This window comes from Balaenoptera acutorostrata, chromosome 3, assembly GCF_949987535.1.
Source record: "Balaenoptera acutorostrata chromosome 3, mBalAcu1.1, whole genome shotgun sequence".
NCBI lineage: Eukaryota > Metazoa > Chordata > Mammalia > Artiodactyla > Balaenopteridae > Balaenoptera > Balaenoptera acutorostrata.
Window position 1 is genome coordinate 15,204,893 of NC_080066.1, and position 26,153 is coordinate 15,231,045.

Genomic DNA, 26,153 nt, shown 5'->3' on the forward strand with positions numbered 1-26,153 from the left:
ATACAAATTGGAAAAGAAGAAGTAAAAGTGTCACTGTTTGCAGATGACACGATACTATACATAGAGAATCCTAAAGATGCCACCAGAAAGGTACTAAAGCTAATCAACGAATTTGGTAAAGTTGCAGGATACAAAATTAATGCACAGAAATCTCTTGCATTCCTATACACTAATGATGAAAAATCTGAAAGAGAAATTAAGGAAACACTCCCATTTACCACTGCAACAAAAAGAATAAAATACCTAGGAATAAACCTACCTAGGGAGACAAAAGACCTGTATGCAGAAAACTATAAGACACTGATGAAAGAAATTAAAGATGATACCAACAGATGGAAAGATATATATACCATGTTCTTGGATTGGAAGTATCAATATTGTGAAAATGACTATACTACCCAAAGCAATCTACAGATTCAATGCAATCCCTATCAAATTACCAATGGCATTTTTTTACGGAACTGGAACAAAAAAATCTTAAAATTTGTATGGGGACACAAAAGACCCTGAATAGTCAAAGCAGTCTTGAGGGAAAAAAATAGAACTGGAGGAATCAGACTCCCAGACTTCAGACTATACTACAAAGCTACAGTAATCAAGACAATATGGTACTGGCACAAAACCAGAAATATAGATCAATGGAACAGGATAGAAAGCCCAGAGATAAACCCACACACCTATGGTCAATTAATCTATGACAAAGGAGGCAAGGATATACAACAGAGAAAAGACAGTCTCTTTAATAATTGGTGCTGGGAAAACTGGACAGCTACATGTAAAAGAATGAAATTAGAACACTCCCTAACACAATACACAAAAATCAACTCAAAATGGATTAGAGACCTAAATGTAAGACTGGACACTATAAAACTCTTAGAGGAAAACATAGGAAGAACACTCTTTGATATAAATCACAGCAAGATCTTTTTTGATCCACCTCCTAGAGTAATGGAAATAAAAACAAAAATAAACAAATGTGACATAAAAAAAAAAAGAAAAATAAATAATATCAATTTGCATTTCAGTGAAATCACAATTATACTAAATGGGCAAACATCAAGTTATGCATATAAGAATTCCAGAAGAAAATAAATTAAAATAGTTATTGTGATTATTTCTGCTTATTGGGACTATAAATGACTTTACTTTTTGCTTTTACATTTCCACAATTTTTAAAATAATGAAAAGGTATTGCTTTCCTAATGGGAAAAAGCACATCAAATTCATTTAAAAAGTAGATAGCAGTATAATATAGAAAATGAAAAGCAACTTAGATGATATTGGTAAACTCAATCTCTTTATGCACCAATAACTCTAATTTAATTAGTAATTCAAACCTTTGAATTCATAGGTCTGGCATGTCAGTCACTGTGCAGTCATCATGGATCTGCATTTCGATTTTGAAAACATGGATCAGCTTTAATAATAGTAAAGTTATGATTATTATCTTCAAAAATCATCTGCCAACCAGCCACTGTGAGCTGCTTGAGGACAGCAGGGTGTCAAAGAGTTAGTGATTTAGGCAGAATTATTGGCAATTGACAGAGAATCTGGGAATCTGCAGAATGATTCTGCTTCACTTGAGTGTTGAAAGACGAGAGTTCTTCCCAGAAGTGTGGCTCTTCGACCTTGGAGAAGCCATTCCACCACTCTGAACCTGTTTCTTCCTTTGTGTTATTAGGGTGTAGAATTAAATTATCTCTAAGATTAATGCCCTCCCGCTCCTGGCAATACTTTCACTATTCTACAGTCTTACTTTGTAGTCATACAAGGATTGCTGTGAATCGGTGTGAACTAGGTCCTTTGCACTGTGCAATTTGCACTAATACCATCACCATCAGATATTTCACAGTATCTTCTTTTTCACAATGTCAGAAAATAAACTTCATAGTGTATAAACAGGCTTAAACCTGTGAGGGTTACAGCAGCAGCCTGATGTCTGGTTAGTCACTGAAGCTTTACAGCTTGTCATTTGTCAGATCTTGGAGCAATGCATTCATGACCTCGGGAAAGTTTTCTGCTTTCATGCATGAAAATTAAGCACATTAACAAAACTTAATAAGAGCTTTCCAACTAAATGCAATGCCTGATAATTTCTCAATTATTATAACTTTAAATGAGAATGACATTTTTGGAAGACTTCATGTGTGAAAATTTAGTGGAAGTTTGATATGTCCTAGGATATTTATTATCTTTTTCTTTCCAGAAAATACTGATGGAATTCCTCTTATTTGAAAGACTTAAGTTATTTAATCCAAATCTCGAGGAATTTATAAGTCTGTAGGGTGGAATAAATCACATACATATTTAACTCTAATGCAAAACAGAAAGGTAAATGCCAGAGAAAGATATAGATGTATTACTATGGATAGAATTTCAGAGGAAAGAGAGATTATGTCCAGCTGTCCTGGCAGAGAGATGGTCCGGGGAATCTTACAGGCTACATGGTATTGAAGGCTACTTGGATCCAGAATTCAAGAATTGAGGTGGAAGGGGAGGACTTTTTTGGTGGAAGGAACAGAATGAGCCATGTCTTGGTGACATGGAGAATTTGGGGTGTGTATGGAGAAGAGAATAGAGTGAATTTGATGGTACTGAACTCCAGGTTAAGAAGCTATGGGATAAAAATTGAGATGATAGACAAGATACAAACAGCCAAGGCCTTGAAGGAGAACTAAGGAGACTGCACTTTACTCCACAGACAGTTGAGAGCCATAGAGGACTTCTGAGCAATTACTTAATTGATTTGCATTCACTTCCCCCTGTTACAGAGGTTAAAGGTAACTTTGTAGTTTAAAGGTCGTTATAATTTCTTACTCAACACGTGAACAAAGCTGCCTTCTGCACATCACCCAGTGAACTGGAAAAGACCTAAAGTTTACAAGTTTGAAGCTCCGAGGGAGAAGATTTCCTTCACTGCTCTAGTACTGATGTTGTGTTGAAGAGCAGCGGCTCCATTAAGATGTTGGGGTGAAAGCTATGCACACACGAGACCCAGGAAGCCCAGTTGTCTGGAGGATAGAAGGTGACTTGGTCACACTGACCTTATCCTGTGGCCCCCAGGCTTCCCAGTCTCAGGCCTTCTGGACATCAGGGCTTGGCTCTGGCCCTTTGTACACAGCCGCTGGTCCTCCTACCTGACAGTTCTTGGGCACTGGCACTAACTCTACTTTCTGTACATGAAAACACAACACTGATTCGGCACAGTGCTCTCTTTGTGTTTGAATGAGTGTGTGTGTATGCATGTGTGTTTATATGTACATGTATAAATATACACACATCACACAAAATGGTGATGGCGCATACCATAATCTTATTGTTATAGCTGCTATTTGGTAGGGAAATATGTACTTTTCCTAAATAGTCTGTGAGCATTTTAAGAGCAGGCTTACCATGTTGTATTACGAATCTGGCCAATACTCAATTACTGTTATATCGATTAGTTGATTTAAGCTAAATCCTTTAGCCTCCAGCATATGCTTCATTTCCTTCTCGGATCGAACAGCAGCTGGTTAACATACTTGGTATAATAAGACAAAAAATATGGTTTCTATTTTCTTTTCGATCTGTAAAAGGCGAGATGGCTTATTTCTTTAAAAGCTCCTGAGGTAAGGTAACTGAGCTCATCACATGAAAGCCATCTATCAATATGTACGTGCGCACGCATGCGTGCATGTGTGAAATCAGCCAGCTCGCAACTGCAAAGTGGAGAAATCATGTGCTAAATATTAAATGCAGGTGGTGTCAGCAGATGGCTGGAGTTCATCAGCTAGCATGGTTTTCACGTACTCTACTTGACACTTACCTCAATAAAGAAGATGCTGGCTGCTGACGTCGGATGGTGATACATATAGACTGTCACAAGAATGGCTGCGGCTATAATGAGGACCAGGATGAGAATTCCAACGATGAGGCCGGCAGGAAGGGTTCCCCCTTTCTTCTCGGCTGCACTGTCATCTGTAGAGGCTGGAAGAACAGCACAGCTGTCAGGACATTCACGTGTGCACTCGCAGGTCTGCGCTTTCATTGGAGGGAATATTTATATTCTTAATAAAGTACCAGTGAATTTTTTTTTTAACTTTCTGTACAACTATCCTTTTTTTTTCCATAACACCAATTTTAGAAGTTAGATGCTCTTTATTTGGGCAAATGAAAAATCCATACTATTAATGATTAAAAACACATTTATAATTGTGTTTTAATTTATAGTTCACCTTTATTCTGTTAAATAAGGCAAAATGAATAGCCTTTATTCTAAAAGTTCTGTGGAAAATCTAAAACTCTAACTATACAATAAATTTAACTTTGATTTTTCTCATTAAACCACTGGCACTCTTACCTATGGAAAAATGGATTACTTTTTGAAATCTCTCTCATTTTCTTTTGGGAAATTTAAATTGAAGAGTATCAGACATATTTTGGTGGGTTACACAGGCATTTTCAGAAAGTCTGTGCATGAGTTCAAAGGATAATTTTCAAAATCTGTTTTAAACTGAAATGCTCTATAAAAGTGTAACAGATGGATGCTAAATGACCTTCAAATAGTTTATCACTATCTAAAGGGAACACACAGCACATGAAAATATTCCACTATGCCACATGTCAGTATCATTTTCTCTAACTTTTATTGAGATGCTCTCCACTGTAATATCCATTTTCAGAGAGTTAGGAAAAAGGAGACATTAAATTTCTAAAGTAATAATTAGCCAAGGCAAAGTCAATCAGCCAAATAAAACTAATCTCTAAAGTCTTCTCTTGTTCTAAAATTCTGCAATATTTGATGTCTACTCAGGCATTTAGAGGAGACCTTCTTAAATTATGTGCAGCAGGTAACTGTATATCTTAGTACATAATATGACTGGTATTTTTGAATCATTAGAAAATTCTTTAAGACTCATAGAAGCTCTAGAACAGTGATTCCTAATCCTTTCATTACCAATTTACATCTTTGTTATTTCCAACCTTTGCATCTATGTTTTAAACATTTTTTGGTCTATTAAACCTCATTTAATAAGCACTGATTTCTTTCTTTTATTATAATTTTCATTAATAGAAAAAAACGAACGTGACTGACTATCAGAATGTGTGGTAAATACAAAGTAACAGAATTTCAAATAGAGCAAAGAAATATGACCTCCCAATTCTCCTTATACATCCTTTAAAGTTTTGTTGCTATTGTTTGTTTATTCTTTGCCTGAGACCCATAGTTGGTATTCAGTAAACCTTCTCCAAATCTAATAAAGCTCAAATTCCTAAAGGTTTCCCTTACATAACAGAAATTCATTAGTTAAAGAATGTAAAATTTAAAGAGTAATTCATTATGTAAAAGTTCATTTACAGAGAGGATTCTGGGAACATGGCAGAGTAGGAACTATCAGGAATCTGTCTTCCCACATAGAAAACAATTGCACTGGCAGAATCTGTCTGACAACTATTTTGGAACTCTGGACTCTGTGGAAGGCTTGCAACTTCTAGGGAGAAGGCTCAGACTGCAAGCTGTGGTTAATTTCAGTCAGTTTCAGCACTTAGTCCAGAAGTAGCTATGCATCCTCCGCCCATCAGCCATGTGGCAGTCAGCTACACACCTGTTTCTGAAGCAGCCTGCAGGAACCGTGGTAGGCAAAATGTACCCTGTCCTGCAAACATTGGGAGTCTGTGTTCTGATCATTGATTGATTGGTGCGTCTCATCACTGAGGGGCAGACAAAGATGCAGCCATTGGTTTTGCACCTTCTGCCATTGTTGTAAGCCTTTCTCCCTGGATCTAAAGTAACATCCAAGTGATTTAAAGAACCAGTACCCTTTTCATCCCACCTCCCTTCATTTTTCTCTTTTCCCACTTTTGGGAGCCAGATATGAAAGACTAGGACATTCAAAATCAAATTCACATGTGGGGAAAATTAGAACATGGCTGTGCGTGGCCAGGGAAAAGCTCAGAAAAGACTCGAAAAGACCTCAAGATTACACCTCAGCACAGAGACAGCCTACAAAACCAATAAACTAGTAAATAAATTAAATAAATATGATAACAAAAAGCAGCAAACTCTGGGGAAGGGGGAGAATGTGATTTCCAGAGTCACAACTTAATGAGATTCAAACGTCCAGTTTTGAAAAAAATTTCACAAGGCATACAAAGAAACAGGAAAGTATGGCTCTTTCAAAGGAAAAAAAAGTAATCAACAAAAACTGTCCCTGTAAAACACCTGATGGTCGATCTATAAGACAAACACTTTAAAGCAACTGTCTTAAAGATGCTCGAAGAACTAAAGAAAGAGGTAGAGAAAGTCAAGAAAACAATGTATGAACAAAATGGAAATATCCATAAAGAGATAGAAAACCTAAAAAGAAACCAAAGAGAAATTCTGAAGCTGAAAAATATAATGACTGAAATGAAAAATTCAGTAGAGCATTCAAAGGCAGACTTGAGCAGGCAGAAAAGAGAATCAATTAACTTAAAAATAGGACAATGGAAATGCTCAAGTCTGAGGAACAGAAAGAAGAGAGATTGAAGAAAAGTGAACAGGGCCTAAAAGACCTGTGTGACACCATCAAGTGGATCGGTATTTGCATCTTGGAATTCCAAGAAGAAGATAGAGAAAGGGACAGAGAATATTTGATGAAATAATGGCTGAAAACTTCCCAGTTTGATGGGATCCAAACCTCCCAAATTTCATATAAACATCCAAGAAGCTCAAGGAACTTCAGGTAAGATGAAATGACGGAGACCAACATGGAGATAAATTATAATCAAACTTTTGAAAGACAAAGGCAAAGAGAGAATCTTGAAAGCAGCAAGAGAGAAGCAACTCATCACATACAAGGGATCCTCAATAAGAATATGAGCAGATTTCTCAACAGAAACTTTGGAAGACAGAAGGCAGTGGGCTGATATATTCAAAGTGCTGAAAAGTACCTGTCAACCAGGAATCCAAAATCTGGCAAAACTTTCCTTCAAAAGTGAGGGACAGATTAAGATATTCTCAGAGAAAAGCTGAGGGAGTTGGTTACCACCAGCTTGTTCTGCAAGAAATGCTTAAGGGAGTCCTGCAGGGTGAAAAAACATGTAATCATCTCAATTGATACAGAAAAAGAATTTGACAAGATTCAACAGCCTTTTGTGATGAAAACACTCAACATCTAGGAAAAGAAGGAGAACACCTTGACAAAATAAAAACCGTACATGAAAAACTTACAGCTATCATATTCAATTGTGAAAGCTAAAAGCTTTTCCTCTAAAATCAGGAACAAGACAAGGATGCCCACAGTTGCTACTTCTATTCAACACAGTATTGGAAATTCTAGCCAGAGCAATTAGGCAAGAAAAATAAGTAAAAGGCATCCAAATTAGAAAGAAGTAAATTGATCTCTGTTTGCAGATGAAATGATTATTTATATATATATATAGGTGTATATATGTGTGTGTGTGTGTGTGTGTACATATATATGTATGTATATATATATATATATATATATATATATACACACACACATATATAACACTAAATATTCCAAAGACAAACTGTTGGAGCTGATAAATGAATTCATCAACAATGTACGTAGCATGATACAAAGTCAATGCACAAAAAGCAGTTGCATTTCTATATTGTAACACTGAACAATAAAAAAAGAAATTACAAAAACAATTCCATTTATAATAGCATCAAAAAGAATAAAATACTTAGGAATTAACTAAGGAGGCGAAAGACTTGTTCATAAAACATTGCTGAAAGAAATTAAAGAAGACATAAATAAATGAAAACACATCTCATGTTCATGGATTAGAAGACTTAATATTGTTAAGATGTCAATACTACCCAAAGTTATCTACAGATTCAATATAATCTCTATAAAAATCCCAATGATGTTTTTGCAGAAACAGAAAAACCCTTCTCAAAATTCATATGGAATCTCAAGGGACCCTGAATAGCCAAGGCAATCTTGAAAGAGAAGAACAAAGCTGAAGAACTCACATTTCCTGATTTTAATACTTACTGCAAAGTTATGGTAATCAGAAGAGTATGTCATGGCATAAAGACAGACATATAGACCAATGGAATAGAATAGACAGCCCAGAAATAAACTGTAGCATAAATGGTAAAATGATTTTTGACAATGATGCCAAGACCATTCAGTAAGGAAAGGACAGTCTTTTCAACAAACAGTGCTGGGAAAACTGGATGTCCGCATGCAAAAGAATGAAGTTGGACTCTTACCTAACACCATAAACAAAATTTAACTCAAAACGAATCAAAGGCATAAATGCAAGGCATAAAACTATAAAACTCTTAACGAAGATATAGGGCAAAAGCTTCAGAACATTGGATTTGGCAGTGAGTTCTTGGCTATGACCTCAAAGGCATGGGCAACAAAAGAAAAAATAGACATTTTAGACTTCATGAAAATCAGAATATTTTGTGCATCAGAAAAATATCACCAGACTAAAAAGGTAGCCCACAGAATATCCAGAATATATAGAGAACTCCTAAAATTCAACAACAAAAAGCAAACAAGCTGATTCAAAAACGGGCAAAGGACCTGAATAGACACTTATCCAAAGAAGATACACAAATAGCCATTAAACACACGAAAAGATATTCAACATCAGCGACCATTAGGGACATGTAAATCAAAACCACAATGAGATGCCTCCTCACAGTTATTAGGATGGCTACTATCAACAAAACAGAAAATAACTAATGTTGGTGAGGGTGAGGTTGTGGAGAAATTGGAACCCTTGAGCGCTCTTGGTGGGAAAGGAAAATAATGTGGTCACTATGGAAAACAGTAGGGTGTGCCTCAAAAAATCAAAAACAGAATTACCATATGATCCAACAACTCCACTTTGTGGTATACACTCAAAAGAACTGAAAGCAGAATCTTGCAGAGACATTTGTACATCTATCTTAGCAGCGTTATTCACAATAGCTAAAACATGGAAGCAACCCAGTGTCCATCAACAGATGAATGGATAAGCAAAGTGTCACATAAACATACAATTGAATGTTATTTAGCCTTAAAAAGAAAGGAAATTCTTACATATGTTACAACATGGATGAACTTTGTGCGAAGTGAAATAAGCCAGTCACAAAAAGACAAATACCGTATGTTTCCACTTAGAGTAGTCAAAATGATAGAGACAGAAAGTAGAATGGTGGATGCCAGGGACTGGGGGCAGGGAGGAGAGAATGAGGAGTTTTGGTTTAATGGGTATACAGCTTCAGTTTTACAAGATGAAAAGAGCTATGGAGATGGATGGTGGTGATAGTTGCACAACATTATGAATGCATTTAATATCATTGAATTGTACACTTAAAAATGATTAAGGTGGTAAATTTTATGTTATGTGTATTTTATCACAATAAAAAATATAAACAATTCATTTACAATTTGCCAGGCATATTTGTATTGTTTTACAAGTATCAAATTAATGACCATAAGAGATAGGCATTATTATTATTCCCATTTCATAGATGAGAAAACTAAGGCATAGCGAAATTAGGAAACGTGCCAAGGTTGTAAAGCTATTAAGATGAACTGGGACTCAAACACGAGCAGTCTGCCCTCAGAGTCTGCACTCTGAACCTGTGATCAATAATTTCTCAATTAACACTGAACTGTATGTACTGCCATTTCCTCTTATTTCTTGTGAGTTCTTCTGGTAAAGCAGTCTGAAAAGAATCTGGTAATTTCAGGTAAAGATAAATTAAATATGATTAAAGAATTAACATTGTGCCTGCAAAGGGACAGAGGCTGTGTGTCTTGTCACTTCTCTGGGACAAGGAGGTTGTCAATGTCTGACATCATATGTACTTAAACCCATGTTTGGTGGAGGGAAGGAGGGAGAGGGAAAAAAAGGGGGAAAAAAAAGAAACAGAAAAAGAAAGACTGTTGAAAATGGGTTACAGATATTGGAATAACTACTTCTCCAATAAAGATCAAATGAGGTTATAATAAATTACTTAATCCGTCTAGTCTTCGGTTGGCTTATCTCTACCACATGGTCAATAACAGTAACTACTCCATAGGGTTGCTGTGAAAAATCAAACATTTAATACATATTAAGTACATAGGAGATTACCTGGCATGTAATAAGTACTTAATTAATGTAGCTATTATGTTATTATATTTTATATGAGGCAAATTGAGGCAAATTATACTGTCAGATTCATGACACCATATAAACTATGTTTCTGCCCTGAACATTTGTTACTTTTAAGAGTTTGGCTTCATTCTTAAGTATGCTTGTATTACTGCACTTTGTGCTCTTGGCTATTTTCTTATTTTTAAAAGAGTGTGACAGATTACTTTCATGGGAAAATAGGATTAATTTAAAATGTTGCTTTGGGGAAAATGTGGCAAAAATATCTACTTGAGTCACGAAAGGAAGCCTTGAATGTTTCTTCAAATCTCATATGTAATTCCATCCCTCTATCCCTCCTTCCCTTCATCTATCCATCCATCCATCCATCCATTCATCCAAAAAGCATCTGGTTCTATTTCTGGGATTAGCAGTCTTTTACAAGCATCATGCCAAAGTTCAGTCTCATGTTTTGTGTGTGTGTGAGGATGGGAAAGGAAAGGAAAAGACACTTATGACTTGACCTTGGGCTGTCACTTCCCAAGTGGGCCAGAGACCCAGAACCTGTTGAGGAAGCAGCAGGCAAGGGACAGTCCTTCTCAGGAAGGAAGAGGAGAGCCAGGGACGTGTTTCATTCAATAAGAGTTCTCATCAGTAAAACTATCTTTGACTTGCAGGACATAGGTTGCCAATCTTTAGAGTAAAAAATCGTAATTGCATTTATACCTTGAAATCTACTCATTCTTTTTATTTAGGCATAAATGCTTACTTTCATAACTATTACTTATTTATATTTCTAATAATGGCTACTTATGAAATCTCCCTTTACAGTACTGGTATAGATGTCAAGACACCCTTTCATATCTAATGAAACCTGTACAGAATGTAGCTTGTTACTAGCCAATTAGCATTTTATGACATTTTTGGATGATGATGATTTTAATAAAATAAACAATCTTCATGGATTTTCAAAATATTACTAACCAGTCGACAACATAAATATTTAGGAATCTATGAATGTGCACATGACTTTATGTGTCTTAATTAGAGCAAAACATTTAAGGAGAAATGTAGCAAATTCAATTCCAAGATATTACAGGGGTATCCTGGTGTCCCAAGCCAGTGCTATTTCTAAACGCTTCAGAATAACCATCTAAATGAAGTGGCAAAAATTGCACACATATTTCTGGAGAACATGTTTTTCTGTTCTCATATTATTTAGCCAAGTTTTCTGCATCTCTATTCTAGCTGCTCTCTCTATTAACAGGTATTATTATGGCATATTAAGGGACATTGAGTCTGGAGGTGAAGTGAACACCCCATTGATGTGCTTTGATTTTAAATTCTTTCACTATTTGGTTTCCAGTTTAATACCACTATTCAATTAAATGGTATAGGTTTTGCACACTTACGGGGACGTGCAAACAGATTGCAGAGAATCCTTTGTGTTAAAAATGATGAGCACCTCAAACGCAAAATTGAAATTTAAAATGTTTAAGCAAGTGCTAGTAATTTCCATATTTGAAGTTTAGTTCATTCACCTCAAGGGCAGACTGCTCAAATAAATTGATTTCGTTCCTTCAGAAAAGACAATAAACAAAGATGTCAACTTTGGCGACATTCATTCCTGGGGCTCGACTGATTGTTCCTGGAAACTGGCAGATAGAAGTGGGTCAAAGAAGACTCCGAACTTGTTTCAGGTACAAACTTCTGAAGCTCGTCAGCGTCCATAGGAGTTGGGGGAATATTCAGAGAGGTCAGGAGGAATCTAGACTGAAAACCAAACTCTAATTCTATTCTTAGAAATATCTTACGCTCTTTCATTTATGTCCAAAAGTGAACAAGAGCCAAAGAATTATCCTCACACACACACTGTATTGCATAGAGGACAATTCAAATCTTTAGCTCTTTTTCCTTTACGTTGTGTATTCAAATAAGATGAATTAATGATAAAACACAATAAGACATCCTCAAATAGAGCCTCAAGGCCAGAAAAGGAAGTATATAAATATATTTGAAAAGCCTACCAAATCAAGACCTTTTTTCTACTATGTTGTAGACATACTTTAAAACAAAAATGAAGCACAGAAAATCAATAGTATCAAAGATAATATACTCTCATCTGAGCCACTGAGTGACCTATCAGTTCTTATGAGTTCCTAACTTTTTAGTACATTATAAAACGCAGATCAATATTTAGACACAGAGAGGACTGTTGAGAATTGTCAAATCTATCAAAGCATTCACTATCTTTGGGTGAATTTTACCTACCATGATAGCAAAGATAACAGATTTTTTAAAGGTATTAAGCACATATTGAAAATATTCAGGACCTCATGTAAATGTGTCTAATTTTATTCACTCCAAGAAAAGCTTATGAATTATTGATAAGAGACAAAATGAAAGAAAGAATAAAGTAGAAGAAAGAAGATAGGCGGAAAGAAGGAAAAAAAATTTGACCTTTTGTTTCTTCAAAGTGTAGCATTTAATTTTAAACCTCTATGCCTCCTTGCTTTTTCTATGACTGATGTTTTTTTTCAGTATTTACATGCATGTAGCATTGATAGCCTGTATTTAGAAGTACAATCCTTTAATATGTTAGAGATTTGAATACATTGCTAAAATGGTCTGTACCCACTTTTAAATCTTGCTAATAATTAAAGTCCAGCAATAAAGTAAAACTAAAATAGAAATACTCCTTGTCTGAAATTTTATTCACTCTTAAGTGTTATTTCTAAATCTAACTCTTCTCTTGGCTTTAAAAAGAAACACTACAGCCCATAAATTCCACAATGTATTAATGTCTTTTGGGGGACCAAGAGGCTTTGGACAAAGTCTTACACAAATTTGTTCAAAATTCATAAATCTTATACAGATGATGTCAAATGTTCTTTTTTAACACTTCAGAATGAAGTTAAACTATGAAATGCTTAAAATGTTACTGTTCTACTTTTGGAATAAAAACACATGACTTTCCCTGTGGAATATTACTGAACCCATTTATGAGTTAACGAATGTAACAGAAGAAAATCAAGTAAAAATAAAAATTTTAACTAAATTGACTTTTCCTTTGGAAGTTTCCCTTTTAACTGATCTCATTTTGTAGCTCATATAATAAGCCTCAGAGCTCTTTTAACTTTCTATAGACATGATATAGACATGATCATGATCTTGACTTCATTCAGAGTTTCCCCTGGTGTTTTATGTATTTTCTTATTTTTCATAATTCTCTTAGTTCTTTCATTTTATAATCATGGTGTTCCTATTTTTTGGATGCTTACCAATCTGTCAATATTATTTGGGTATTAGGGGTCCTTGAAACTATTATACAACCCATACCTAATCCACAATATGAATCACTGTGTCAATACATTCATAATTCACATTATGACATCTCCATAGGAGGAATTTGGGTAAATGAAAAGATATTAAAATGGGTGCACAAAACACAGCTAAGTGCGTTATGTGTGGTGAGAACAGTATCTGGCAGGGCAGCTGACCCAGCTTCTCTTCTGCAGCCTGTGCTACTACAGGGCAGCTGTGAAATTTCATTCAGGGAAACATATAAAACATTCTGGCTTAAAAGAGCTTAGGTTATGACAATTCTTTTTAAACAATAATCTGTTACCTTTTATCTTAGAAAAATAAAGCTAAATAAAATTTCCATGAAATCATATTAAAAGAAATGCTTGATTCCATCAAAATGAGGCATTTGGGATAGCAGTCACCACCCAGCCTGCTTCCAGCCTTGTTATGTGATTGGTGCTTTTGTGCATGTGTATGTGTGAGCATCTAAAAGAGGGGATTTACCGTATTTATAGCTACTGTAATACCCAAAATAAATCCTTGTAATAATCCATTACAGTTTTTCATTTCTTATTTATATGTGCTTTTTTTGTAATAATCAACCTATATCTCTAATATTTTCAGCAACCAAGATCTTTATAAGATCTAACTTGTAAAGTTTCCCTAACATCAGCTTTCTATATCAAGTTGTCTTGTTTCTTCATTTAAAAATTATTTTTTAAAGATAAAATGTATCTCTACTTCTACAAAATAATCCACAGAAATCTTAGTACTTAAATTACCCATAAATATTAAACATATATTAAATACATATACTAAAAATATATTCACAGTTACTATGGAATACCAAAAAATGAGGTTGACAACGTACTTTCAAGATCTGGGGGTACAGAATAGAGTGACTCTTCATGCCATTTAATCCTGTCCATTCGAATGAAGTCAGTTATATTAAAAGAGGTCACTTCTGTACAAACATATGAATATCACAATGAATGTTTGCTTCCCTATCAAATCCATCACTTTTTCTGAACATAGAGAAAGAACCTTTTCACCTTGCTCCCATCAGTGTGGAAAGACAGATGTGTGTCCAAAGCACTTAGCTAATATGAACCCTTACTATTGCCATTCCTTTTAATCATGGCTGTGCTACCAAGTCAATATGAGGCCTTCTTGAAACTATTCATGGAAATGGGAATCCGTTCCCTCACTGAAGCTTAAGTGCATGCTGGATGAAAGCAAGGATGTCTCAGTGAATAGTTTTTCCAGTGGAAAGATCAAGTTCAATCTCCATGCACCTGCACTGTATACCCCTCTGTAGGAAAACAGGCCACCAAGGTCCTTATGAGTTTAACTGTCTCTTTCCAGAGCCCAGCAGCAGCTGGGACATGGCCATGCTACAAAGAACCTGCAGCCACTATCTGAAGAACAAAAGCCAGCTGCTGTGATTCAGTAGGCTGTCTAAATAAAATCAACCTTTCCGTGATTATCTATAGGCAACTTCTTTTGAAACCTGCTGAATATTAAACCAATCTCAAGGTCTTTGGCACCTGAGTTTATGCTTAAAATTAACGAGAACCTTTGTGCTTCCTAAGAAAGCATGGATTAATTTAGTTGCTGGAGATAACAATTTGGCCCTTGTGGGGACCTCAGGATTGAAACTTAGTCCTTGATGCTCTTAACAACCACACAATCCTGTTGTTATTTGTTGTGGTTTGATGTATGGAATCTCCCAGGCAGGACTAGATTAATGTGCTATGTATCTCAAAAAGACAGAATCGGAAACCGGGAAAAAAACTTGGGTTGCCAGAACCAATAAAATGTGCATGTATATCAAGGGTAGAAAGAAAAAACGGAAACCCCTGAGGACCAGTTTTGCACGGTATTTATAGTTTACTGCTTAGCATCAGTACTGTCACAACATGGCTCAGATAATGCCTCTAATGGGGACAGAGTCAGCTAGCCTGCTTGGGAGGAAGGATGCTGTAAAATTGTGTTTACCGCAACTGTCTGCCCCTTAGGTCCTGGAATATCAAGTTTCCTGGCATCTAAAGTTCCACACTTTGAACGTGGGATAGAATATGGTTAGTCCAGCAGGTGAGCGCTTGTCTCAGCCTAATCTTTTCCATCAAATCAGTTTTGTAACATGGTCCCACACCGTGGGCAGGCAGCACTCCTATGACTCTTATAGTTGCAAGGGTTTGGGTCTCAAAGTGTTGGGGGATGGGATCAGAGGACCCATAATTATGGCTCATTCTGACTATGAACTGGCAACTGGCGCTGCTTGTGTTTGCTGAGATCCTGGACTGCTTTAACAGAGGGAGAATGGCAGGCAAATGGCTACATAATGTCCTTGCTTTCCTTCAACACGCACTTCAGCTTCAGTGAGAGAAAGGATCTCATTGCTATGAATGATTTCAAGAACGTCTCATACTGATCTGGTAGTAGAGCCATGATTAAGAGGAGCGCAGGTACTAAGGCTCCACATTAGCTACGTGGTTTGGACACTCATGTCTTTCTGCTTTGACAGGTACAGGGTGAAGAGGACTCTTCCTCCGGGTTCAGTGCCACATCTGGAGCAGCCCTCCCAGGCTGTAGGACAGGATGGCAATGGGGAGCAGCATGTGCTCTGACAGGAGAGTGTTTGGTGGTAGAGCCCAGCTACATCCCTTACAGACATGTGACCCCAGACAGATTACTTAAATCCCGTGCTTCTGATATTTCATGTGTAAGATACTTCATGCGTAAAATGGGACTATAGCACTACTTTCTTCATAGGGTACTCTAAGGATTAATGAGAGAAACATGCAAAGCCCTCAGAAGAGTGCCTGGTGTATAGTAACAGCCCAGTAATTGCTAGATAATTTTATCATTATTAGCAACTACATGGGAAGATTCTAAGAATAACTTAAAGCAAAACATGAATCAAGTAATCAGAAGCATTAAATTTTATGCTTACTAATTAGAGAAGCTCGTTTGCTAAGGATAAGGCTTTTTCCTCTCTTTCGTTAAGAATTTTAAGAAGCTTGGAAAAATTTCCTCATGAGAATTAAAAAAAAAAACTATCTAGTTTATGAGAAGCGCATCAAAATTTCTCTATTTTCTTTCTTTCTTTTTTTTCACTAAGGTAAAATTTGCATCCTTGAAATGTACAGATCTTAAGTATACAAATCGATAAATTTTGATAACTTTTATATACCAAAGTAATCATCAGCCAAACCAAGATATAGAAACATCTCCATGCCCTCGGAAAATTCCCTTTCCCCGCAACCACCGTGCTGATTTCTCTTACTGTAGATTCGTTTCATCTGTACTGAATTTCACATAAATTAAATCATACTATATGTACTCTTTCATACCTGGCTTCTTTTGCCTAAACTAAGGATTTAAAGTTGTATCTACGTCATTGAATGTATCAGCACGTTGTTCTTTTTTTCTGCTGAAGAGTAATCCATTGTATGAAATGTTCAATTTGTTTACTGACAAACATCTGGACTGTTTTTAATTATTAGCCATTATGAATACAGTTGCTATGAATATTCTTCTACAATATTTTTGTGGATATGTTTTCTCTTGGATAAATACATCGAAGTAGAATTTCTTGCTCAAAGGAACATATATATTTAACTTGATAAGAAACTGGCAAACAGTTATCCAAAGTGGTTGTACTATACCACACCCTGATCAGCAGTGTAGGAAAGTCCCAAGGCACCATTTACTCATCAGTATTGGTGTTAATGTATTTTTAGTTTTAACATTATCATGAGTGTGAAATGGTATCATATTGAAGTTTTGGTTGTCTTTTTATTATTAATTTACAGGAATTCTTGATACAAGTCCTTTGTAATATATGTATATTACAAATATTTTCTCCTGTATATGACTACCTTTTCATTTTCTTAACAGAGCTTTTGAGATATAAAAGTTTTCAATTTTGATGAAGTCTAATTTATCAAATTTTTGATCAGTCTCCTTAGGGGCTATTAAATTTATTGAACTTTTCAAAGAACCACCTTTTGATTTTGTTCATATCCTTTATCGTTTGTCTATTTTCTATTTCATTTTTTCTGCTCTAATTTCCTTCTTTCTACTTATTTTTGGCTTAATTTGCTCATCTTCTTAAACTTCTTAAATTGGAAGCTTGGATCATTAATTTTAAATGTTCTTTTTTTCAAATAGTAAATTTTCGCCTTAGTATTTTTAGCAGAATCCTATAAATTTTGGTATATTGTTATCTGCAATATTATCATTCAATTGAAATATTTTGTAATTTTCCTTATGATTTCTTATTTGATCTCCATAGTATTTAGAAGCGGTTTTACTTTTCACAAATTTGGGGATTTTTTTTGATATCTATTGCTTCTGAACCTCATTTGATTCTTTTCTAGTCAGAGAACATAGTCTATAAGACTTCAATCTTTTGAAATTTAAGACATTTTTATGGTTCAACATATGGTCTATCTTGGTGATCACTTCATGTATACTTGGAAGAAAATCTATATACTATAGTTGGGAACAGTGCTCTATATATAGCAACCAGATCAAGATGGTTGATAGTGTAGTTTAAATCCACATTCTTCCTATTTTTTTCAACTTTTTTGTCTAATTTTAAAAAATTACAGGACTTTCCTGGCGGTCCAGTAGTTGAGACTTCGCCTTCTTATGCAGGGGGTGTGGGTTTGATCCCTGGTCAGGGAGCTGGGATCCCACATGCCTCATGGCCAAAGGACCAAAACATAAAACAGAAACAGTACTGTAACAAATTCAATAAGGAGTTTAAAAATGGTCCACATCACAAATTCTTAGAAAGGTATAACCTTCCAAGACTGAACCAGGAAGAAATAGAAAACATGAACAGACCAGTCACAAGTAATGAAATTGAAACTGTGATTAAAAATCTTCCAACAAACAAAAGTCCAGGACCAGATGGCTTCACAGGTGAATTCAATCAAACATTTAGAGAAGAGCTAACACCCATCCTTCTCAAACTCTTCCAAAAAATTGCAGAGGAAGGAACACTCCCAAACTCATTCTATGAGGCCACCATCACCCTGATACCAAAACCAGACAAAGATACTACAAAAAAAGAAAATTACAGACCAATATCACTGATGAATATAGATGCAAAAATCCTCAACACAATACTAGCAAACAGAATCCAACAACACATTAAAAGGATCATACACCATGATCAAGTGGGATTTATCCCAGGGATGCAAGGATTCTTCAATATACGCAAATCAATCAATGTGACATACCATATTGACAAATTGAAGAATAAAAACCATATGATCATCTCAATAGATGCAGAAAAAGTTTTTGACAAAATTCAACACCCATTTATGATAAAAACTCCAGAAAGTGGGCATAGAGGGAACCTACCTCAACATGATAAAGGCCATATACCACAAACCCACAGCAAACATCATTCTCAATGGTGAAAAATTGAAAGCATTTCCTCTAAGATCAGGAACAAGACAAGGATGTCCACTCTCACCACTATTATTCAACATAGTTTTGGAAGTCCTAACCACAGCAATCAGAGCAGAAAAATAAATAAAAGGAATACAAATTGGAAAAGAAGAAGTAAAAGTGTCACTGTTTGCAGATGACATGATACTATACATAGAGAATCCTAAAGATGCTACCAGAAAACTACTAGAGCTAATCAATGAATTTGGTAAAGTTGCAGGATACAAAATTAATGCACAGAAATCTCTTGCGTTCTTATACACTAATGACGAAAAATCTGAAAGAGAAATTAAGGAAACACTCCCATTTACCATTGCAACAAAAAGAATAAAATACCTAGGAATAAACCTACCTAAGGAGACAAAAGACCTGTATGCAGAAAACTATAAGACACTGATGAAAGAAATTAAAGATGATACCAAAAGACGGAGAGATACACCATGTTCTTGGATTGGAAGAATCAATGTTGTGAAAATGACTATACTACCCAAAGCAATCTACAGATTCAATGCAATCCCTATCAAACTACCACTGACATTTTTTACAGAACTAGAACAAGAAATCTCAAAATTTGTATGGAGACACAAAAGATCCCGAATAGCCAAAGCAGTCTTGAGGGAAAAGAATAGAGCTGGAGGAATCAGACTCCCAGACTTCAGACTATATTACAAAGCTACAGTAATCAAGACAATATGGTACTGGCACAAAAACAGAAACATAGATCAATGGAACAAGATAGAAAGCCCAGAGATAAACCCACACACCTATGGTCAACTAATCTATGACAAAGGAGGCAAGGATATACAATGGAGAAAAGACAGTCTCTTTAATAATTGGTGCTGGGAAAACTGGACAGCTACATGCAAAAGAATGAAGTTAGAACACTCCCTAACACCATACACAAAAATAAACTCAAAATGGATTAGAGACCTAAGTGTAAGACCGAATACTATAGAACTCTTAGAGGAAAACATAGGAAGAACACTCTTTGACATAAATCACAGCAGGATCTTTTTTGATCCACCTCCTAGAGTAATAGAAATAAAAACAAAAATAAACAAATGGGACCTAATGAAACTTCAAAGCTTCCGCACAGCAAAGCAAACCATAAACAAGACGAAAAGACAACCCTAAGAATGGGAGAAAATATTTGCAAACGAATCAACGGACAAAGGATTAATCTCCAAAATATATAAACATCTCAATATTAAAAAAACAAACAACCCAATCCAAAAATAGGCAGAAGACCTAAATAGACATTTCTCCAAAGAAGACATACAGATGGCCAAGAAGCACATGAAAAGATGCTCAACATCACTAATTATTAGAGAAATGCAAATCAAAACTACAATGAGGTATCACCTCACACCAGTTAGAATGGGCATCATCAGAAAATCTACAAACAACAGATGCTGGAGAGGGTGTGGAGAAAAGGGAACACTCTTGCGCTGTTGGTGGGAATGTAAGTTGATACAGCCACTATGGAGAACAGTACGGAGGTTCCTTAAAAAACTAAAAATAGAATTACCATATGATCCAGCAATCCCACTACTGGGCATATACCCAGAGAAAACTGTAATTCAAAAAGACACATGCACCCCAATGTTCATTGCAGCACTATTTACAATAGCCAGGTCATGGAAGCAACCTAAATGCCCATCGACAGATGAATGGATAAAGAAGATGTGGCACATATATACAATGGAATATTACTCAGCCATAAAAAGGAACAGAATTGGGTCATTTGTTGAGACATGGATGGATCTAGAGACTGTCATACAGAGTGAAGTAGGTCAGAAAGAGAAAAACAAATATCGTATACTCACGCATGTATGTGGAACCTAGAAAAATGGTACAGATGTACCGGTTTGCAGGGCAGATTTTGAGACACAGATGTAGAGAACAAACTTATGGACACCAAGGGGGAAAAGCTGTGGTGGGTTGGGGATGGTGGTGTGATGGATTGGGCGATTGGGATTGACATGTATACACTGATGTGTATAAAATTGATGACTAATAAGAACCTGCTATATAAAAAAATAAATAAAATTTTAAAAAAATGGTCCACATCAAAAAAAATTTAACTTCTTCCTGATGTATGACCTTTTTATCATTTGATATGTTCCTCTTTACCTCTGTTCCTACTCCTTGTCTTTAAGTCTACTTAGTCTGATATTTAGTAGCCACTCCAGTTTTCCTATGGTTCCGTTTGCAGGATATATATTTTTCTATTGTTTTACCTCAAAATCTTTTACCTTAAAATCATTTTACATCACTTATAAAAAGTATATAGTTGGACCTTGTTTTTAAAAAGTTGGTCTGATAATCGATGTTTTTAATTGGAGTGTTTATTCTCTTTATATTTAATATAATTATTGGTATGGCTGAATTTGGTCTGCCATTTTGCTATTTGTTTCCTTTGAATTCATCCATTACGTGGTCAATTTTTTCCTCCTCTCTTGCCTTCTTTAGGTTAAATAAATATTTATTAGAATTCCATTTAAATTTAGCTCTACATTAAAAAATTTTTTCTTTAGTAGTTGCTGAGCATAATGTTAACACGTGTTCAAATCACTTATGGTTGAAATTTTATCCAATAAGTTGTTAATTCATTACTGTAACTGAAATAATAACATTTGGTCACAGTAGCTTATAGTACTGTTATGAATTAGTGTTAAATAATTAACGCCTGTCCTTGTTACCCAAGATACATTTTAAATCTTGCATGGTATTATTTGAACACTGCAGAATAAAATTAAAGCAACAATTAGTCTTAATGGAACAGTACGCCACTGAAAACCTAGCTGTTGAAAATACTAAACTAAATTTACCATCTAATGGATTAAAATACTGTCTTTAAAGCTTTATGCCTTTATAAAAATAGCATATCTTTTCTCTCACAAAAAAATTTTTTTTTTGCTTGCTTAAACTGGTTCAGCTTACTACATGAGCCATAAGCATTGATTTAAGCTCACATGAAAACACTTAGTCTTGATGCCATAAAACCCCAAGGATGGTCACCAAGGTCAGCAGGCTCCAAATACATATTGGCATGCCCTTTATACATTAACAGGAGGCTCCCTTTTCCATTCTCCTCAGAAATGTTTTATGGGTTTTCTCAACTCCTGGACACCGTACTCTGACCTCTCCCACTCACTCTTGCCCCATTGTTTTGTCTCCTATTATACTGAGAAAGTAGCAAGCTCAGATGAACTCCCTCAACTTCTCCCTCTCACCTGGCTCATTTCATTAATGTGGACTGACCCGCCCCCACTTGCACATATATCACTTCTTTCTCAGTCATCTCTCAACTCCTTTTCTTCATATCTTTTTTCTCCTCAACACCTCTAACATGTAAATATGCTCCTAAAATAAAACAACAGAAATCTCTACTTCCCTTCTCACCAAGCTTCTTTGAAGTAGCAGCATGTCCTGTTTGACTTCAATTTCCTTATTTCCCATCGACTTCTCAAATTCTGTCTGGGGATTGTGCAGCTGTGGACTGTAGAACTGCCAGGTCAAGGTCAACAAATATCAACAAGCTACCTAATCTAATGGTCACTTTTCTGTTTTTTTTTTTTTTTTTAACTTGTCTTGTCTGTGGCATTGACATTGTTCTCTACTCCCTCCTTGAAATTTTCTTCTTCTTTGTTTTCTGTGATACCAAACTCTTCTGATTTTCCTGCTGTCTCTTTTACTCTGTTTTCAGTTTCCTTCACAAAATCTCAAATGCTGTGTTCCCTCATTAGTCCTCTTCTCTCTTCACTTATATATTATTCTTTTGTAATCTCATTCACTCTGATAACTTCAACTATCATTTACATGCTGATGATGCCCAAACTTATATCATTTGCTTATATTTCTCAAGTGAGTTTCAGATTTGCATAGAAAAATGCCTACTGGACATCTTCATTTGGATGTCCCACAGATACTGCAAAGTCAGTATGCTCAAATTAAATTCCTTGCCTCTCCTAAAAACCTGTTCCTCTTCCTGTTTCCCCTCTTAACAGCACCATCATCCACCAGATAATTAAACCCAAGTCCTGGGAGCCATCTCAGTCACTTTCCTATCACATAAATCACACATCCAATCAGATATTAGTTACGTAGCTTCTACTCATTAAATATATTTTTCCTGTCCATTCTCTCTCCTTTATTCCCATTATTAACCACTACTTTAGTTTAGCCTCTCACTGTTTCTTCTATGAATTACTAGTATAGTCTCCTAACTAGTTTTCTTGGCCTCAGTCTCACTCCTTTCCCATCTGTTCCCCACGATCCCTCAAGAATGACCTGCTAAACATGGAAAACTTTTCATGACACTCCTTTGTCTAAATGATGTCAACGGCTCCCAGTATCTTCAGGATAAAGTTTCAACTCCCTTGCCTAACATTAAACATTAAAGGCTATGAGCCCTGAAGCCCCTACTTGTCTTTCAACGTCACCATCCATCACTACTTGTGTATATCTGTACCCTAACCAAATAAGCGGTGGCAACTCTTTAGAGTTAGCTAAATAGATTTTGATGTTGCATGCTACTGAACCTCTGTCTTTGCTGATCTCTCTGCTGAAATGTCATTCTTCTGTCCCTTTTCTATACAAATCTTAACCACACTTCAAAACTCAGATCAAGCATCACCTCTTCTGGGAAGCTTTCCCATAGTTCCAGTTTTATTTAGGTGCCTTTTCTCTGCCCTCACGGTTTTTCCTCAATCTATCTTTGCACTTTCCACACTATACTTAATTATTGATTTACTGCTCTATCTCATCCCACTAGACTACCTGCTTCCTCAGAGTATGCACAGCCCTTGTTTATCTGTGTCTCTCCATCTCCTACTAATGGGCATATGGCACATGGTAGTTTAAGAAATGTTTCTTGAATAAATCAAATCAAGTCAAACCAAATCAACACAAAAGTTAATCTAATTTTCTAGTGACATACACATTATTTTAGCAGTGCAAGGCAATTAATCATGATCACTAGACATTTCATACTAAAAAAAACCCTATAATAATAACTTTATACATGTTGACTGCCCTAGGAAGGGTCACAAGAAATATTGGGTCACACAAAAACTGCTCCTGGGGCCCCTCATAAATCACAGGTTCCAAATCTAATGGTATATGGAAGTCTTTTTCCTCCAACAGGAGATCCCCAAGCCCAGGTTTCTGACAAGAAGAGAGCCGACAGAAAATTATTTAGGAGATGAGCACAGAAAGAAAGGTAGGAATTGATCAATGAGAGGATGTAGTAAAACATTCTGCTGATGGCAAATGGAAAGTGTATTTAGAGCTGCTTCTTGGAAGCCATGTGTGTGTATTTCTTGAGAGGTTCTGCTACATCATTTTGATCTATGTTATATCAGCGGCATAAACTCTACAAATCCTACTAAAGGACAAAATGTATATTCTGATGTGATTTTTCTTTTGCTTCTCCTATGCTGGATAACAATTTTTTTTTAACAATTGGGTTGAACAATGAAATTAACATTTTTGTGGGTCAAAAATGCTAAAAAAAAAATAAGCAATTTCATATGGTTCAACAAAATAAAGAAAATGTAACTTTTACTAAAATAAATAAATTTGTAACTGCTAAAATGGACTAATTTTCACATACTATACTACAAATGAGCTATAACAAATGTAATGCTTCTGGGTCCCTTGCCTCTGCTAAGCAAGACACATTCTCGATGTATAGACAGGGGTAATTTCTTGTTGCCACCAATTAAAGTGTTGCTTTAGAGGAGTCATGAGGTAAAGGTGAGGAACAACGGGTGGATTCCGTGTAAGAAATGTCATTCTTATTTGGGGGATTCTGGCAGAAAGAAATCAAGAATTCACGCAATTCTTGATACTCAGTGTGGTCTGTGAACTGGTGGTTTCTGCATTATCCGAGAATTTGTTAGAAAGGCACTGCAAAGATTTGGGCTCCACCCTGGAACTACTAAAGCAGAAAATGCATTTTAAATTTTTTAAATTTTTTTTTTTTTTTTTTTAATTGTATAGCTACTTTATTTATTTATTTATTTATTTTTGGCTGTGTTGGGTCTTCGGTTCGTGCGAGGGCTTTCTCTAGTTGCGGCAAGTGGGGGCCACTCTTCATCGCGGTGCGGGGACCGCTCTTCATCGCGGTGCGCGGGCCTTTCACTATCGCGGCCCCTCCCGTTGCGGGGCACAGGCTCCAGACGCGCAGGCTCAGTAGTTGTGGCTCACGGGCCCAGCTGCTCCGTGGCATGTGGGATCTTCCCAGACCAGGGCTCGAACCCGTGTCCCCTGCATTAGCAGGCAGATTCTCAACCACTGCGCCACCAGGGAAGCCCAGAAAATGCATTTTAACAAGACTCTCTCTTCCTCCAGTGATTCCGATGCTTTTTAATATTTATGAAGAATTGCATCAGACCACTCGTTCTCAACTGAACTTTACGTGGGAATCACCTAAGAGTTTAAAAAGTATTGATGCCTGGGTCCCAGCTCCCTAGGCTGAGATTTAAGTGGTATGGAGAACAGTCTAAGCACTGGGGTTTTATGAGCCAGAATAATAAAATTAGATGAGAATAACTGGATGATTCCCATGTACATGTAAAGTTGAAAACCACTACTCCGGACAAAATTTTAGGAGAGAAATTCTTAATCCTAGGGAACATGCAAAATAATATTCTGAAATATAAGAAATTTTCACTATTATGGCCCATATACACTTTATTATAGAGTTAGTGCTATCATGAAAAGTAGCCAAACAGAGCAAAAGATAAAACCAAATGCCAAGATACTTTACAGTTTTAGAAACAGAAAGTGATAGATATTCAATAGTCTGTCAAAAGGTAATAACAGTTTCCCTTTGCTTACAAGACTGTGATCTATGGGAAAGAAGTAGATGAAAAGAAAATAGCAAGGGAAGGTAGGGAAACAAGTGAAAGATATGTTACTTTAATGATTTATGTATTAAAGTCAAAAAATAATTCGACTGAATGATAAATGAAACACTAGACACTTGATCAGTCACTACAGACTAGGTAATAAAAATATAACCACAGAGGTAGTCTAGTGAATAAGTCAGAATAACGTTCTAACATTTTATCTTTGGATGAAAAGTCTTATATGTTCAGAAATAGAAAACTAAACACAACAGAATCAGAATTTAGGCCAGTCATTCTGTAGTTCATTCAAAGTATTTCTGTATTAGCTCCTTGAAATCAATCACTTTGCAGATTTGCACCCCAGAATTAACTTAATAATGTTCTGCAAACTGCTTAACATAGTTATTTCAGCATCCCTTTGATGAAAACCCCAACTTCCAACTC

General features: G+C 35.9%; 1 protein-coding gene across 4 annotated transcripts in view; it reads right to left on the bottom strand.

Moving 5' to 3' along the window:
- Positions 1 to 26,153, bottom strand: part of PLXDC2 (plexin domain containing 2) — a 429,167-nt gene that overhangs the window by 41,090 nt on the left and 361,924 nt on the right. For all 4 annotated transcript variants that reach the window (XM_007189858.2, XM_057544055.1, XM_028168446.2 and 1 more), the window contains one exon: positions 3,806 to 3,966. In XM_007189858.2, the coding sequence (XP_007189920.2) occupies positions 3,806 to 3,966 (161 nt within the window). The remainder of the gene's footprint in view (positions 1 to 3,805; positions 3,967 to 26,153) is intronic.